At 39.5% G+C, this 18,477-nt stretch overlaps 1 protein-coding gene and 1 long non-coding RNA gene across 3 annotated transcripts in view; one reads left to right on the plus strand and one right to left on the minus strand.

Moving 5' to 3' along the window:
- LOC117945169 (MAM domain-containing glycosylphosphatidylinositol anchor protein 1) overlaps positions 1-18,477 on the plus strand; it is a 166,944-nt gene that overhangs the window by 65,763 nt on the left and 82,704 nt on the right. For both annotated transcript variants that reach the window (XM_034872471.1, XM_034872480.1), the window contains exon 4: positions 3,184-3,358. In XM_034872471.1, coding sequence (XP_034728362.1) covers positions 3,184-3,358 — 175 coding nt within the window. The remainder of the gene's footprint in view (positions 1-3,183; positions 3,359-18,477) is intronic.
- LOC117945183 overlaps positions 13,197-18,477 on the minus strand; it is a 29,149-nt gene continuing 23,868 nt past the window's right edge. Inside the window, exon 4 of the long non-coding RNA XR_004656751.1 lies at positions 13,197-13,207. This is a non-coding gene — a long non-coding RNA (uncharacterized LOC117945183). The remainder of the gene's footprint in view (positions 13,208-18,477) is intronic.

Consider the following 18,477-nt stretch of genomic DNA (forward strand, 5'->3'; position numbering starts at 1 on the left):
GGAGAGCGAACAAGGTCAGAGAAAGAGAGCACAGGTGATGGTTTTAAGCTGCTGGTGTCACAGGCAGATATAGGCTCCTCAGCCGCCTGCCTGTTATCTACATTGCACACAATGTCCCCTTTATTTGCAATATCACCTCCCTCTATTTTGCTTTATCTGAGGTGTAGCAACTGTGAGTGTGATGCACTAGTTCTCATTTCTCCCCATCACACAGCTGTCAGTGATACTGTATATATCATTCCCTCTCATTCTCTCTCTCACATGCAGTCTTTTTTTGTCTCACACACATACCGTCTCCTTAGCTGCCATATTCCTCACCGACTCACGCTGTTTTGTCTTTCCTCACCCTTTGTCTCTCTGTTTCCTTATACATTTTACACCTTTTACTCCGGGGTCCCCTTATATAACAATGCTTTCAGAAGGATAATTGTGCGCTCAAGTGCTACTTACACTTCCATGAGTTTTGTAATCTTTTGAGTGCAATACATCATCCCGATTTAATGCTCAACCCATTTATTTTACACAAACAAAGGGTTAATCGTAAAAAAAAGGACACAAGAGTAAAAATACAGTTAAACCGCTTTTAACTGAAATATATTAACATTTTACTTCCCCTATTCAAAAGCCTCCATCACATAATCTTGTCATTACATTCTTTTTTAACTTGAAGTTAATCTTAATGTTCCTGAACTTTTATCCTATTAAAACTCTAAAATGCACTCTCTGCAAAGCAAAATCAAAAATAAATGTCTGTAATTTGTAAGATTTTTGCTCATCTTTTAATCCTTGAATAGGGTAAAAGCAGGAAAACACAGATTTACACTTCATGCTCACTTTTACTCTCTCTCCTTTTCTGTCTTTCACAAAGGTCCACAAACACACACACATGCATGCCAACTGGAGTCACTAAACCATGGAGAGACAGGGTTCGGTTCATTGCTCACCTTGGCTGGTTTGATCAATGGCAGTCTGCCTTCTCCAAATCCTTCCTACAAACAGAGCTGAATAAACAAGCAGGGAACATTTACACAGGTCCTGATAATCTGATCTAATCCATGTAACCTGCTTTCTAACCAACACACACAAACTCGCACACACTCACATACACGCAGGAGTGAATATGTACGCTAATACTGTGTACATATCCAGGCACACAAGCAGACAAACTGTGCATTAAAGCAGGAAACACTCACATTTGCATGTGTGTGCGCGCGCACACACACACACACACGCACCATATCTGTGACTTTTACGCTTTATCTTCTCTGACCTCCTCAACAGAACATGGTGGATAGTCTCGTCAAGGTTGATAACAGACTGAAGGGTTAATAGGGATTAATGGACTGGACACACACAGTTTCAGAATGTTGCACGCACACACACACACACACACACACACACACACACACACACACACACACACACACACACACACACACACACACACACACACACACACGCACACACAGTGAGAATCCAGTGTTGATGGCTTTAAAGTGTCTCTGAAGTGTGTGTAGGTGTCTGTGTGTGTTTGTGTGTGTGTGCATGCTTGTGCATTTGATTAATAGATGGAAAGTATCATGTAGCTGTTGACCATGCAGCATTCCCATGGCTTGATGGGATAATTGAGGCGTGAAAAAGCCATGCAGTGTTTGTCAAAACTCTTAATGTTCTGAGTTTAGCATCATGGACACCATGAGTACAGCGCTTAGCGTCATTAACTCACATTCTATGGAGCAGACAGAGATTTTATCACTATGAAAAAAGTAAAAACTTCATTTATATGTTTGATCAGTTATTCAGACTTGTTCAGATTTAATGACCTGCCAGTGAAATGAAGACTTTTCCTATCTGTCTCATCCTTGCACTCATATCCTAATATTTTTGGTCACTGAATTTGCTTCCAGTAGATATGCCTTGTATCTGCCCATCAATACAACACTAGGCCATTTGCTATGTGTGTTTGTCTGTCATAGCAGCAAACATGAAAACACTTTTTTATGATGTGACAGGGTTTGTTAGGTTTACGCTCAAAATCAATGTGGTCAGGACTAAAGACAGATCATAGTTTGGCTAAAAATAACTACTGGGCTAAGGATAGGGACATTTTAAAATAACAACTGTGTTAAGATTAAAGGACCTTACTGAACAATTGTGGTCATGGTTTTAAAGAACCCAACATTGAAACGAAGAGGAAACCAAATCCAATAGATGACTCACAATGTCGGACATCAACACACCCCAAATATTTTCATGTGCGGTTGTTGTAGCATTGTAGCACATTTGCAAAACATTCCCAATGGACGTCACAACTCTTACAGCCACTAGCTTAACGTGTAACACATGTGGCGCTATCTTGCACCCCGCGCAGCATGGCAAGCTCAATGCAAGTGTCTTAAGAATGTCGTGCGCCCACATCGGTTAAATAGCAAATGCACCTGCACCCATCTTTGCGCCCATGGTCTTACGGTGTGGTGTGTTCAGGTGAATTATTGGCGTATTGCTTGAGGCAGCGGGAAGTTATTCCCCCATTGACCAACAAAAGCCTGGTCCAAAGTCGTTAGCACAGCACTTTATTTTTATTTAACAGCACATTAATAAAATGTGCTTAGGCTTATGCACAGCGTGCGTACACTGTGCTTGTTACACACACACCGGGAAGCGCAGCAGCACACAAACATGCAAAATATTCAAAAATCTAAAATATTACAGTGCAGATCCGTCATAATAGCAATGCGCCAAAGTACAAACGTGCCTGGGGAATGGGAGATGACACTCTAAATTGGTTTGTTGCCCAAAACACACCTATAAATTACCCTTTTTTCCTCCGTTAAACTAGCAAAAGTGGATTTAGACATGCCCTAAATGCACCTGCTCCAAATGAGATTCATTTTTTGTTAAAGGAGTATATGCTACTCATTTTCTTTGTAGGATAACTAATAGAATGCTACTTTAACACTTGTTAACAGATGTTTGAGTATGTGATTTTCAAGATTTTTGTTGTAGTTAAAAAAAAAAAAATTTCATCACTGTCTTCAATGCCTACCTTCTTAGTCTTTATCTATGTTGCCTGCCTAACTTTCTTCCATTACACATTGTCTGATTCTGTCCTTGCTACATCTTGCTTTTACCAACAGCGCCTTTGTCAATTCAACATTTTCTTCCCTCCCCCACTCTCTTCAGGTACGGTGGACGAAGACGGCAGGCAGTGCATCAGACAAGTTCCAGGAAACATCCATCTACAACGAGACGCTACGCATCGAGAGCATCCAGAGGGTGCAGGGGGGTCGCTACTACTGCAAGGCCGACAACGGGGTGGGGGTGGCTGCCATCAAGTCCATCCGCGTAGATGTGCAGTGTAAGTGGGCAGGGAGAAAGAGGAACTAAATAAAACTCCTTCCACTTCTGGACCACATCTGACTATCACTACAGCTATTCCCACAGTTAGAAAAGCCCGAGATGGCAAAGATTGGAGGAGCAAAGATGAAAGACAGATTGGAAGGATGATGAGATTTCAGGTGGGAATGGCTTCCAGGAGTATCAGATGGCTTATAGTGGAAAGGATGAAAAGCATGGTAGGAGGATTAGGGGGGAGGCAGTGGGGGGGTATATATCAAATATAAGTGCTGTATTGGGAAAGTATATAGAAAAGATGGTACGATACATTAAAAATGAACATCTCAAGTGTTTGCCTATAGTGTACCATTGGTTATTGTATAGATAACGCAGGTGTGTCGTACACCAATGAGGTCAGTGAGAGAAAAAAGTTTGTCAGATACTCCTGGAAAAAAAGTGAAGTCTGTGGGACATATCAACAGTTTAATAACAGTTAGTCCAGGTGGTACGGGCTCCCTAACCCACTGTTTCTCAATGTACCCATCTCCCAACAACATTTAAAAATGGGGGGAAATCACAACCACAAAATCAAGTTATTAGGTTTTCAGACTGAGACATCCTTAATATTTTTGCAGTTTAGCTCTGTCACATCCTTTGATTTGACAATGCCTGCCACAATTAGCAAGGTCATTTCTTATTGGCTGATAATTGAGACATGACTTCTCCTTTTCACATAACATTTACCCAACCGCTGAACCTTCTCTGAAGTCTGGGGCTCTATGAGGGTTCTTTGTCATTGTTTGTCATACAGACAGATAGTTGAGAAGCAGTGATGTGTTGTAGGGGTCCCGTGCTGCTGCTTGTTTCACCGCCCCACTGTCCCTGTGAGTCAGGGGCCAGGTCATGGCGACAGGTTGACGCGCATGCAACTATATACTTAACACATCAATAATTGTATACAGTTTTATTTAATTCCCAGCACCCTAAACTCCTTGCCCATCCTTTACAGTTTATTGCATAGACAGTTCCTTCCTTTATTGATTCAATCATTTTAATAGTGGATTTATAGACTAATAGAAAAAGGCTGATTTTCAAAGGGCCCTATAACACTAAACATCCACTACCTGCCTTATAACTGCTAAATTCATCATCCCTTCATCTACTTTGTGTACCACCAGTTCTCTAGTACCAAACCTCTTACACCAACTATGCAGTCACCTGCTAATACACAGACACATACACACACCTACACACATGCTCACCCCTTGCTTGTCCCTCTAGGATTTGTCACTTACAACACCACCCAGCCTCAGCCTCTTAATGGGGCTCCCCCCTCCCACCCTCCTTCTCCATCCTCCCTTTCTCTTGATAGTGTTAGTTCTCCCCAGGCGCTAGCTTGGCCCCTGCTGGGGAGCTGGTAATTGCAGGGAGCCTGGGTAGTAAACAGGTTGTATTGTGTGTGTAGTTGTGACAGGAGCTCTGTGAAGCTAACCAGCTCTGACGGCCAATGCTTGTTCAATTTCTCCATCCCCCATACCGCGTTAGACCCAGCGGCGATAAGCCATGCTTCCTACACAGGGCAACTTCAGTGCTTGAATGATGTAACAATTAGCCCAGGCTATACCACACAAAAAGAGAGGAAGAGAGATGAATTAAAGGGAAAGGTGGATTTGGGAGTAAGGAAAGAAGGGTTGTAAGAAGGGAGGGAGGAGGAGGGAACAAGCGGTAACCAGTATGGCTGAGTGTCTGAAGTTGCAGTTTCAACAGAAGCTGGCACCACCAAATTCATTTGAGAAGTACAGAAACAAGTAAATGTAGCCTACTTTATTCCTATTAATGTACACATAGGTGACAAGTTAAAAAAAGACCATGTTTTTTTAGTAGTTAACCTTGAGCCTCTTGGCATTGATTCTATAAGTCTTTGAAACCTTTAAGGAACTCCAACATCTCCAACAGGTGATCATTTGGGTTACGATCCGATGACCGTGAATGGTAACTTATTATTCACATAGTTTTAATTATCGTCAAAGGATCCAGTGTCTCTTTCAGGTCATTGTGGTTGCTGCCTTTTTGACCAAAAGTGGCTCTATCTAGACTCAGCCATGTTGCTACAATGTGGCTTTTTTGGCTTTAAACAATTAAATAAACAGGATGGCAGATAGTGGTAAACACAAACTCCTGGCTCCCGAATGTCCTGTAAAAGCCAATGGGAGACGTCATAGATGATGTGTCCATGTTTTTCAACTGAGATAGCAGAAGAGAAACAGAAAGAAACAATAATTGTGCAAGATTTGTTAAACAAAATAAACAGAACACAGTATGTTAATGCTGACCTTGATCCTGTCTCTTGGATGTATAGGTCAGACTGTTATTACCGAAAGAGCATTCTACCTTTTTAGCAAAAACTAAACAGTGAATGCAGAATAAAGAATTGACAAGAATGGTAATTGATTGTGAGTGAATAGATTGTAGTGTTAATGTGGTCTCTAATGCATATTAATGGATATAATAATGTACATCTCTAATGTTCTACTCAAAAAAGGAGAAGAGAGGAGAAGTGAAAAATGAAGATTACAACAAGTAAGACAGATGGAGGAGAAGCTAAATGAAGACAGTGGGAACAGAGAGGGAGAGAGGTGTACATAATGAGGTAGATGCACTCTTATGCTTTTCAATTTCAATGCATCCAACAGACCAGTTATTTGACTGGAGGGCAGAACATGTACATAAAAATGAACATCATACTACTTACTACCACATAATACATTTCTCTCTCTCTCTCTCTCTTTCTTTCTCTGTTTCTCTTAATTTTAAAGTACTATTTTTTTATGTTTTCCTTTCTCATTCCCTTTCCCATTTCTCCTTCTTTCATATTGTCCTTCATGTTCCTTCCTGCCATCTTCTCTGTACCACACACATTATGAAGCTGTGTGTGTGTGTGTGTGTGTGTGTGTGTTTGTGTGTGTGTGTATGAGGTGAGTCAGCTGGGGTCTCCCTCCTCTCAACTGTGTTGCTGAACTAAACACAGAAGTGTCTGGCTTTAGGTCATCTGCCATGCATTTAGCCATCGCTTTGCTTCATACAATCACATAGTTGCAAGCAGGGGTGCAGGACATCATACACACACACACACACACACACACACACACACACACACACCAGCCCCCACTTGCCACTTCTTTTATGGTAGCACACACACATACTTGCATTTGCATAACGTACATGCACATTCACATTCACATAGATGCATACAGTAGTGTGGACACACTTTCGGGTGTGCAGAAATATAACCATAAGCACACACTCACACTTCAAAGTGCACTGTGTTAGAGCAAGAGGAACAGTAGGAAAGAATCGAGAGGGGAGACAGTGAAAGACAGATTGAAAATGAAAAGACAGCAGAGAAATTGAGTGTAGAGTTTCAGGATTAAAGAAAAGGCGCAAAATCAATATTCTGCTTTGAATAGAAGACACATACAGAGGAAGTCACATATATATTCAAATACACCCTGTATCCCCGTATCTCATTCTTTCTCTTTCCTTTTTTCATTTTGTCTTCTCTATCTGCATCCGGACATTTTTTTTAGTTTCATAGCTAAGATGGAGAAACCTTTCCCTCCGTGCTCTCATTCTTTACACTTTCCTAGTTTTATTTCTACTCTCTAAATCAAGCCTGTGAATCAGTTATTAACTTAGCACATATTTATTTATTAACCATTGGGGTATTTGAATAATTTAGCACAGAATAGTTGATTCCAGTCAGCTTGTTTTCCACATGAATCTACTTCCAAAACTCTCAGACTACATTATAAAGTCTATGAACTTAATGAGCAAATACAGGTGAAGATCCCTCTGTCAATTTTACCTTTTCCAATTCCACAAAAGCATACACAGCAACCTTTCCATTAATCTACAGCCAATTAGACTGACTACAGTGATGCTCTCCACTCAGCAACACCCCATCGACCCATCATCCCCCATTTATATAAATAACCTTCTTTCCCCGTTAGATCTCCATCACACAGGAGTCACCCGTGTCAACCAGATGAGCAATGACCTGGCACTCTAACCACTGAGGCAGTGGGTCAGTGAGCTGGCGGGGTTTAACTTTGAGTAGCCTCTACTGATGGGATGGACTTGGTTCAGAAACCCAACCAATGATACTTCAGCAAATATCAGATTGAAAAGAAAACTTTATTTAATAACAAACAATGGTTATCTCAGTTTAGTTCAAATCAAACCCTTTCTGGGAATTCTTTACTCTCTTCAGGACACAGCCAGGTAAGTGGAAAAGTATTGTGTGTTTGTAATGATGGGATTGTGATGATGATAATGATGATGATGTTGATGATGATGGAGATTATATTGATGCTGATTATGTTAATATTGATGGCAATATTGTGATGGTGGCAGGGATGAAGATTATGATATTTATGATGCTGTTGCTTTTGCAGGATTGTTCTTTCTGGTTTAAGTCATGCTTCTTCTGTGAAAACAACACTCAAAATCAAAATCAAGGCAACTGCCAAGTAAATCCAGTTGAAACAAACCTGTGGATTTTCCAGCATTTGGATTTTTCAAAGTACCTGGCATTACCCCCTTGACCCCAGAGTCTTCTGTCATAACACAGACTCTGTGCACCAGAATAGGCCCTGTGTGCGCTGAGTAGAAACACAGTATGCACACATACACACATGTAAACACACATTCAGTGAGCTACACACACACACACACACACACACACACACACACATTCAACACAGAAAACAAGTTTGGTCCAGACAGGGAGAGAAAGAGTGAAGCCTTAACAGGTACTATAAAAGAAGCTTTAACCTTTCAGTGAGACCGAGGCTGACACAGCAGGGTGAATCATCGGGCGACCACATTACTGTCTGAGTCATATAGCAAAAAAAAGCAGCTCAGACAAACTTTCTTCCCCTTGCTCATCAGCTCTTTCACATCTCATTCCACGTGTTTCGTTCTTCCTAGCTTTCTCTGTTTATGTTTCTCTCAGTGGTTCCAAATGGATCTTTCTCTGTGTGTTACTTTATATTACTCTTTCAATATATATTTCTGTTTGTGCATGCTTGTTTATGATTGCCTGGTTCTGGCTGTGTTTTCTCCGTCGGTCAGTATTGTCTCTGTAGGATTTGTCTCCTCTACTTTCTTTTGTTAGTTTTAATCCCCTATCTACTTTTATTTTGTTGTGTCTGTTTATGAAGAAGTGGACCTTGTTCCTATGCTGAACTGTTATTGAAGGGATGTATTTTGATATATAGTTTATGTGGTTGTTCCATTTTTTTATTACTTCATAGCTCCATGATTTGATTAGGTCTGCAGCACATAGTAACAATAGAAACGTGACCGATCAAGTCAAGTAAAAAAATGCAAGTATGTTCTGTTGATTTTCAGAATTGGAGGAAGGAATTGTTCAGTGACTGGGCATTGTGTGTGTCAGCTTAGTACTTTACTTTCTACCTTTCTCTTTTTCCAAAGATCAAATGGTCTCATTCTGTGCTGCTGAAAAAAACCTTTACCAGCATACCTCGTAAATTCTGTTTTAATGACAATAATTCCTCACGTTGCCCAATTTACAAAAATGGAAGAGATCACCGAGGGTGCAGTTAACAGATCTGTCTTTCTCACGGTCGACACAGTCCCTTGTCACAATGGCACCAAAAGCACAGGAACCATTTATAACATTAAGGAAAGGCTCTGCTCCATTTAAGTGTTTTCAGGGTGTGCTGTAAGTGGACCAGCTACTCCTGAATGCAGCCATTATCAGTCCCATGTATTTGCAACAAAGGAAAGGTCAGTTGTGAGAAAGCCTTAATTATAATACACAATTACATCGCAATGCATTGAAAAAATGTAATGTGTCAGATTCTCAATGTTGGCAATATGTTTTAAGAAGTACAGTAAAAACACACTTTAGACTACAGTTAAGTGCAGTGCTGTTCAAAAGAGATAACCATACATTGCTGCGTCTTTTCTTACAGTCCCTTTAACGTCTACTTTTTTATACAGTATGCTGTATGTAATGTGAAAGAGTGAAAGAGTCTATATACAGTATACGGTACATATAAATAAATTAAAATGTTTCCAAGCTCGGGTCCTTCACCAAAAACCTGTGAGCCTGGGGGTTCTGTGCAGTGTTATGATATCAGTGTAGTTGAACTGTAGAACTGATATGACATATGACACTTGAGGGGGCTTGTTTTTGTGATGCTGATTCAACCCAGCCCACTGGCAGGTAGGAGAGATTGAGATTGATTCTGGAAGGAGGAAGATGGAAGCGAGCATACTTCAGGCTGATGCTGAGAAGACACCCTACCATGTGGAAAGACTATTTAAGATAAGGCTCTGAAAACCACACAACTTTTGGAAATACACCTTTTATAACCTCAATCTACACACCAAGGAGCGGGCTGGTGGAGAAGTCAATGCAAGACGAGTAGACAATCATCCAGGCCAGCTTAGTCTCATTCTCACGTTAAATCCAGGTAGACGAGACAATACCTAGGAAGACCTTCCGGTGCTTGGTACCTAACCTGGGATTAAAGGTGGGATGATGCTATCCCCCTGCTAACCTGGCGTCCTGGCCCCCCTTTGCCATAGTATCTTTGTTGTACCTTGTCAATCTCTAGTTGTGATATCAGTTTGTAACTGCATATATTGGACAGCTGAGCTAGTTATTGTTTCTTGGTTATCTTAGATGTTGGGTCTTGAGGCATCCATTGATCCCACATTTTCTTCATGTAACCCCTTTCCCTAGGGGTCACTTGTGCAGCAGCATTCCAGTAGTTCCATGTTCTCCGCCCTAGTACATGAATGTCTTGTCCCAGTAGCCCATTTCTCATCAGGTTGCCCTGGTTCCCCAACAGACCTTATTGACGTCCGAGCCGGTATCAGTCTCCTGTTTACGGTTTTGCTCATACTCAACACAGGTAGCCAGGTAGCATCAAGGATCTATCAGTCTATGTATCAAACCAATGTGACATTTTTATTTAACACTGCATTTAGGAGGGTCGTGATCAAGTCGAAGTGTCGCTAATGTTTCACCTTTCATTTACACACAGATGCACTTGCATAAAAGCATAGGCATTAGACTGAGAATCTACTGCTCATCCACTGTTCCCTGTTAGCTTGCATGCAGAGTAGTCATTTGTCCACACTAACAAGTTTCATATGCCTCCTTCTTCCTTGCAGTCTGATAATCTTGTTGTTGCCTGTGACAGAAGGAAAAACGTTAGTCAACCATAATTATTTACAGTGTATAATAAACCTTGGCTCAGTGGTTGGCACTGTCACCTCACAGCAAGAAGATTTTAGCTTTTTGTATCAGTTTCTTTGGTAATAAACATTAACTTAATTAAATATATCAATTTAATTAAGATGCCACAAATGAAAGACATGAAAGAGAAAAAGAGAAAAGAGTAGAGGAACAGAGATAGAGTTAGAAAGAAATTACCTTAAGATGAGTTTGTACATGTTTTAGGAGGTGGACAATTTATTGGTAACTGGAAACTCTGAAGAGAAACAACCTCTTGGGAATACAGAAGGGCACACGCTACAATAAATAGATCTTGAATACAGCTTTCTTTATTTTCTTTGCAAAGACTTTTGTTTAATTTTTAAAAAAAGATGAGTTTGAGGTCATCAAAGGTTAAAATCTGTTGCCATTCATGTTTTTTTTTGGTCTACATGCTTGGCCTTAATATTTAGAGGCTTACAAATACCAAATAATTTCCGTCCTAGATGAAGAGAACTGCTAAACGAAAGACAAAAAACAAGATGAAAAAACACCATAGACATGACCTTGTTCTTGTTTTTCAGTGGTAGGCATGGCAGCATGATGAATTCAGCACAATCTGAAATACTCAAATCCCGACATTAGACCTTACATTACTTTTTCATATTAAATGTGTTTCCAGATTAAATTAGTGTTCACATAGTATTCCTAGACTGAACATCCAAATTGTGATTTGCACAGTGTGAGCTGTCAGTAGCTATCTGGGGCAGTCAGTACCAAAGGCTACATGCTTAAAAGTAAAATTGTTCCACTTAAGTGATGTATGGTGCTGCTGTATTGTAGTTCAGTGAGTTTAATATGGTGCTAACACTGTCAGGGTTAGGGGTCTGGGTCCCACTGGGCCCATCTGCCAAAAAGCAAGTACTCATACATAGCAGGCACTTTGGATTAAACCATCTACCAAATTGAATACAGTGCAGTAACGTTATGTGGAGCATGTTTTTGAAGCTTATAATATTTCTGCTGAAAGGTAAAGGGAAACAGACCGAATTTAGTCATCACACACTTCCTCAGTCCATGTGTAGAGGGGTCTTCACATAACAAAAGTCAAGTATCGCAGTCTGCTGGAAAGAAGGCGCAGGAGTGACATTGAAATATTGTTGAAGAACAAATGATGTGGCTTTTGAAAATACCTGATCCTTTGTAATACATCCACGGTGAATGCATCTGTTGCAACTGTATCCTGCAGCAGCAATGTACTTGAACCTAAAAGTAAAAGAAGCATTGACAGTTCTATAAGCTGAGATCAATCAAACACAAGCGTACATAAAACAAATAAACTCTCTTGCATACCGCTTGCTCCCAACACACACAACTTGAACTTTGAGGTTCACGCCTCTGCATGGATTTGTTACACTTTCTGTATTTTTCTCTAGCATTGCTGCCTCAATGCTCTCTCTCCATCCGGAAATATTTTATTGGTGCTACATTGAGTGTTTGGTTTTGCTAATGTGCAAACAGCTTCAGGCTTCTCTCAACAAGACACTGTTGTGTTTTGGCCTGTAGGAGCAAAGTCACAGGGTGTGGATATACAACAATACACCGCCCCGGCCAAATCATGTCCTTTTTTAAGTTGCGTGTCACATCTGTAGATACCGAAATAAAAAGTCAAAAAAGTTGCTCAGTAAACTGAATACTGAATGTCACTGGAAACTGGTTTTGTTCATGTCTCCTTAGGTATGTCATCTAAAATCAACCCCAGATAGCGATTGATTAAAAAAAGTTAATTTAGCAACATCTAAGGGAAAGCTGTGCAGTTTTTCTTCCATATTAACTGGTAGAATATACACAGTCATGGGCAGGCGTTCATCGTCCATGTTCTTTGCGCTCTCTCTATGCATCTAACAGATTTTCATTAACACTATCTCACCTCCAGTCAAATATGTAAATTAAATAATTTGACTCACAATGTGAAGTAAAAAATACACATGCACCATAAGGAGCCAGCCTAAGTCACTCTGCGTTTTCATTTTGGTCTTTGTAAAGAGGAGAATATGATTATTATGACCTCCAGATTGTCATCATATCGTTGTCAGATCCAATTTACAACTAATATGATTGAATCCTAAGATGGATTTAATTACCAATAACATTTATTCACACAGTCTCTTTCAGATGACTGGGCTTGACTTAATAGAAGATACTGAAAGTGTATGTTTGTGTGCAACTGTGTGTTTATAAGCAAAGGAAACTGTTTCCATCTGTATTTCAGAGAAAACTTCATTTGCACAGTATGTGTGTACATATGAGTGAATGTGTCTAAGTGTATGTGCTTGACGGTGTTTATGCAAAGCAGCAACAAGAGGGCTATTGTCACAGGAAAACAACACACCTCTCTTTCTATGAAATCTAATTTAGTCCCACAGTGAATCTTATTTTTATGACGGAACAGGCAAAAGATGTGCCATAGATATGAAAGGCAGAGAGGTATGAAGAGGTGAGGGAGCTATTGTCCTGTTCCTCATGAATACATATTCTTGATTAAGTTCATCTGTCTAATACATAAAGTCCTTTGGATAAAACCGAAAGAGAGAGGTTTTGTTCCCACCCAATATTTAGCTTCAGGGTTTATCTATTATCTGTTTTATAAGATAAATAATAGATATGTAAGATAAATATACAAGCTAATTATTGTTTATTAATCAGCATGGTGGTGTGGTGCACAGTATAGCAGTTCATACCAATTATATGACAATTCAATATTCACGCTGATTTGGTTTTTGTTTACTTAAGTTTTCTAAAGGCTTAAATTGACCTTTGCCCATAGTCAATGGGACTATTATTATTATTAATATTATTATTTTATAGCCTGTTTTTCTAGTAAAGTATTGCTGAGTGTATTTGCTTAACTTGTCTTCTCACACAGCTGTTCTTTTTAAAAAGCAAGTTTTATAATTTTTACAATGTGTTTAAATTTCCAGGTAGCTGTTATCCAATTATTTCCATCAATCAGGAGGGACTTTTGTAATTAAATTAATATGTTAATATTAATATTTACCTTTGGTGCTTTTGTCTATATCTACAACCTTCCACTTTTTCCGCTGCTTGTCCTTCTTTTCAGCTGGCTGTCTGTTACTTTCTGCTTTCTTTGTTTTGGAATTTTAAACACCATATCGGTCTAATCTAAGTTTTCCGTTGACCCGACTAAAACAACTTTTGAACGAACACATTCCACATAAACAAGTTCCTTCCCAAAGCTAGTTCGCATTGGCTGCAAGGCTCCGTGCAGACCTTAGGACCGCCTACGGCGATTGTGATTGGTTTAAATAAATCCCTATAAACCAGAGCATGTTTATCTCCCATACTGGAACGCTGTGAGGACTATGTGGCAATGAGAGACAACTGGTGATTAGACCCAGTGAGGTGATCCATCACATTTCTTTTTTAGTTTAGTTATGACATGGTTATTTGGCAACACACAACTTTAATGTAAGAATAAAGCAGAGATGATGTTCAATGTCTCTGTATATACTGGATGGAAATGAAGGCAATCTGGTGTAATAAAAACATTGGAAATCCTCAAATCTGATCTGAAAATGGTTTCATGTATGATTTTTAGTAAAAGAACATCACCATGGTCCTTTGAAGGACCAGCTGTCAAATGGCATCTGGTAATAATCACAAATGCTTCTCTTCAACAGTTAGATTCCAATCTTGGTTCTATATGCATACAAGACTTTTCACTTTATGTTTGCTTAGGATGTGTCTTGTTAATAAGATGAAGTTCAATAATTTCACAGAATTCCAAGATTCCATTATTCTCCTGAGAATATGAAAGGACTTTAGCAAAATTATTAACACTATATTACAGCCATGGAGTTGCCACCTAACAAGTTTATACCACAACCTCTCCGTTTCTTATCTGACATCAATGTGAGGTATCTCCTGCAAGTCTCAAATGCTTCAGAAAAGCTGCTTGGTGGTAAAGTAGCTTGGCTGGCAACGTGCTGTAGAGCATTGCTGAAAAACTATGCATAGTTGACAAAGCTTGCCGCCTAATAAGGCATAAAACAAGCTTTAATTTGACCTGAAATAGCCTCCAAAAGACCAGCAGTGCATTGCATTCTATCTCCTACAAGGGAACGAGCCGACAATCCGACCACTGTCTCACATTAGGCCTAATTAATTAGCGCTTAGTGCTGTGATATAAATCCCTAATTGAAGCTCACTGACCTTGGAGATATTTTCAGTACTCAGAAGGCAAAGGCAGCCCTCTCCTGGGTGTGTTTATTATAAAAATATCTTTTCTATTTTGTTTAGCACGGTTCTGTGTGTGTGTGTGTGTGTGTGTGTGTGTGTCTGTGTCTGTCTGTCTGCCTGTCTGTCTGTCTGTCACACGTTAGCACTGTGGGATGATTGGTTTTGAAAGGTGTTGGGTTAAATTATGAGAAGAATAAGCATATGGTATGTAAACACACAACTGCCATTGTATTTAAATTACAGAATTTGTTAATATAAATGTTGTGTAAAGTATGGCATTGGTGATTGTTTGGCTTTCCTTAAGATGTACTAACCTAGGTTAAGATGGTGAAATTAACCAATCACTGGAAACATCTTTCAGTTTCAATGTATGATGTTGAAATTGGCAGTGTAAATATGTAGCTGACTTATTGTTAAAGAATATCAGCTTAGCGTCCTCAAAAATGTACCCTGATTCTGTCCTTCATGGTAATTAAATAACAGGTGTGGAGGTTCCAAAAGTAGAAACTGATGAGTTTTGAAAAAGGAAGCCATCATTTTCTGAAGAATTACCCAAATACTTCCATTTGGACACTGCTAACAGTGCTGTAAATAGAGTGTATGTGAAAAAGGAGTGTGTTCATTAGTCCCCATTTACATTTTTTTTTTTTTGTGTGTGTGTGGGGGGGTTGTACAGGGCCCTCATGCGAAGAGGGCCCATAAAAATATTAGAATGAATAGTGATGGATGCAGAAAGGGGCCCTTGAAGAATGCATATGTACAGGGTCAAGAGTTTTGTGTTATGCTTCTGCGTACAAGAGAGGGAGTGAGAGAGTAATTAAGAGGTTTGGATTGAGTCTTTAGCAGAGTCTTTACCTTCAAGCAAAAAGCATATTTTACTATCTGTTGAATGTGCATTTCCTTACAAGTCGTTGGTGTCACCTTGACACAGGAACATACGTAAACATCAAGGAAACCGTGACTGCAGATAATGGCTTCTCTGTGGCCGGATCAAACCAAATAGGGAAAAGCACTTAGATGAATCCCACAAATCTTTTGATCAGCAAACAGAACAGACTTTAAAAAAAATCCCCTGTGCTTTTAAAACCTTACAAGGTTGATCTTGTGTGAGAGAGATTTTCTTGCTCATTGTATCACATTAGTAGGCCTACTGGGATTTTTGTGATGTTACAGATAGCAACATTCACATAAAAGAGTTTATTGTACTCTAAGTTCCTCTGAAGAGCAGCATTTAACTAAATGCTTTTGGTGTTAAATATTCAATAGTGAAGATATCAGTAAAAGAGGAAGCTTTCACTTATGTAATGCCACCCTCAGCCTTGATACAGAGGTGATATGAGAATTCTACAGCCATCAGGCTGCTTATATGGTACCTTCTGTTTATAATTCATAGTTTTATTATTCATCAGTGATTTTCCAACATAAGGGGGTGGGTGTCAAGTGTGATAGCTCAAACTAGATCCCAGATTTTTCTTTTTTATAAATAATACATTTTTGTTTCATGTTCTGGTTTTAAAACTACATTAATTTGTCTAATAGGTGTGATATAAATACAGGTCAACATTTTCATCTTTTAAAGGCATAATTCCTACAGCAAAAATGTGGTTAACATAAAAACCTGCTACTCACATAAAGCTATCCTTACAAATGACATAATTTACATAATGGGGCTGCTGTGGGTCAAACCTCTAAATGTATGCTGTCGATTTTTAATCTAATTTCCATGGAGGCTATGCTAATCTCTCAAAATGGGCTTGATTTACTGCAACTGCAACAAACTCTTTTTTTGTTCTTTTTTTTGTTACCATTTCTAAATACCACTGCATATTTTAGTTCAGTCCATTAAGCACTTAATTTGCCAAACCATGGATTTGTAGCTCTGAACTCGACTGAGCAAAATACTAGGAGGCAGTGCCACCATTTGAACATAGTGTCAATGGTGGGTTAAATAATGTGTTGTTGGCTTCATACGTGTAACACAAAGTGTAATTCTAACATTGATCAAACAATGAACTAGTCCTGAATCTTGCAGCAGCCTCAAAGAACTGAGTTACCTGATATAATTGGTTTTCCAGGGGAAGTGCTTAACATCGAGACGCTTCCAGAAAAATGTCCTCCCATTGACCCAGATTGCATCTAACACAGGGGTGGGCAATTCATTTTCCCATGGGGCAACATGAGAAAGAGGGACTTTTGTGAAGGGTCAAACCCATGGGCTAAACCCAATTCTGCTCAATATTCATTTTTATCACTTTATAAAAAGCAGTACATTTTAAGCTCTTTGATAAGCTCCGACTGGTAAGGGCACAAATGTTATGATTAGGACGTGAAAAAAGTGAAGCAGACATATTACAAAATGCAATTATGTCACTATTTGATCAACGTCCATGAGTGCCATTGTGACCAAAAGGTGCATGTTTTTCTCAATTTTTCATAGAATAGCATTGTTCTGTTCCTTAAACATCATGCTGTCACAGTGCTTCTGTAGAGTAGTTTCTTAGTTTATTATGCAAGAATGATGTCCTCTCTCCTGCTCTAGCACCAATCTTCCATTGTGAGAGGTCATTTGGTTGGTCCCTGGAGGACCATTCATCTGGGACAATTATATAGCAGTAAGTCACACAGGGATTCAGTGAGGGATACACAGGATGCATTTTGACCAGACGTCCCCAACATTTCGGACAGTCACGAAATCCGAGCAGTTGTCCCAAATCCTGCCCTAACTGTCCCGAAAATTACAGCAATGTCTCAAGAGCAGATTCGAGTAGTTATAGTCTGATGGTGATTGAATTGTCCTACAGCCAGCTCCCGTTAGCTGCTACGTAGGCTGAATAAATACGCATTGCTATTTTTCAGTCATTATTTTTTGAAACCGCGGCTCAGACTGGAACAGCTAAAAAGCAAAAATGTCTCTGCAGGTACAGGAAGGACTGGGTAAGGAAATGCTCTTGGATTACTGCAGTTTGGTGCAAACAAAGCATTTTGCAATGTTTGTAGGAAGGAGATTAGTATTTCACACAAGGGGGAGTCAGATGCCAGGCTGCATGCTAGCAGCAAACTACATATAACTAACAGCACAACTGTACTGACACTTTGTACTGTACCAACACTTTGGTCTCATCCTTCTTTAAGTGGGGGGATGACTCCATAAATAATAAAATAGCTGCTGCTGAGCAGATTTTTTATTTTTATTTTGGGGTTTAAACTCCTGAATACAAATAAAAAAATCAATCATTTTGGTGTGGAATTTTGAAATTCACGTTACACCCCTAACACATAGCGGGTGTTTTCCTGACTTTTTGAAAGCTGTGGATGGTTTCATGTTGAAATGTCTGCGATTGTGTTGGTTGCATTGGTGTTGGGGAAAAGTTGGTTCAAATAACTTAAAAAGGACACTTCTGGCTTGAATTGTAAAACAGCCCTTTGAAAGCAACAGATTGCCATACGGTTTCACTGTTTCAGAGATTTTAATATTGACAGGCACTGCTCTAAGATACCTTTTATTGTTACTACAGCTGGGGTTATCACTCTTGTGTGTATTAAACTGTATTGATTCACCTCTGACAGGCTGGGTGTGAGCAGTTTAAAAAACAGCTGGTGACAGACATGCAGACACTGATGTGCAAAAA

This window comes from Etheostoma cragini, chromosome 1 (assembly GCF_013103735.1).
Source record: "Etheostoma cragini isolate CJK2018 chromosome 1, CSU_Ecrag_1.0, whole genome shotgun sequence".
Lineage (NCBI taxonomy): Eukaryota > Metazoa > Chordata > Actinopteri > Perciformes > Percidae > Etheostoma > Etheostoma cragini.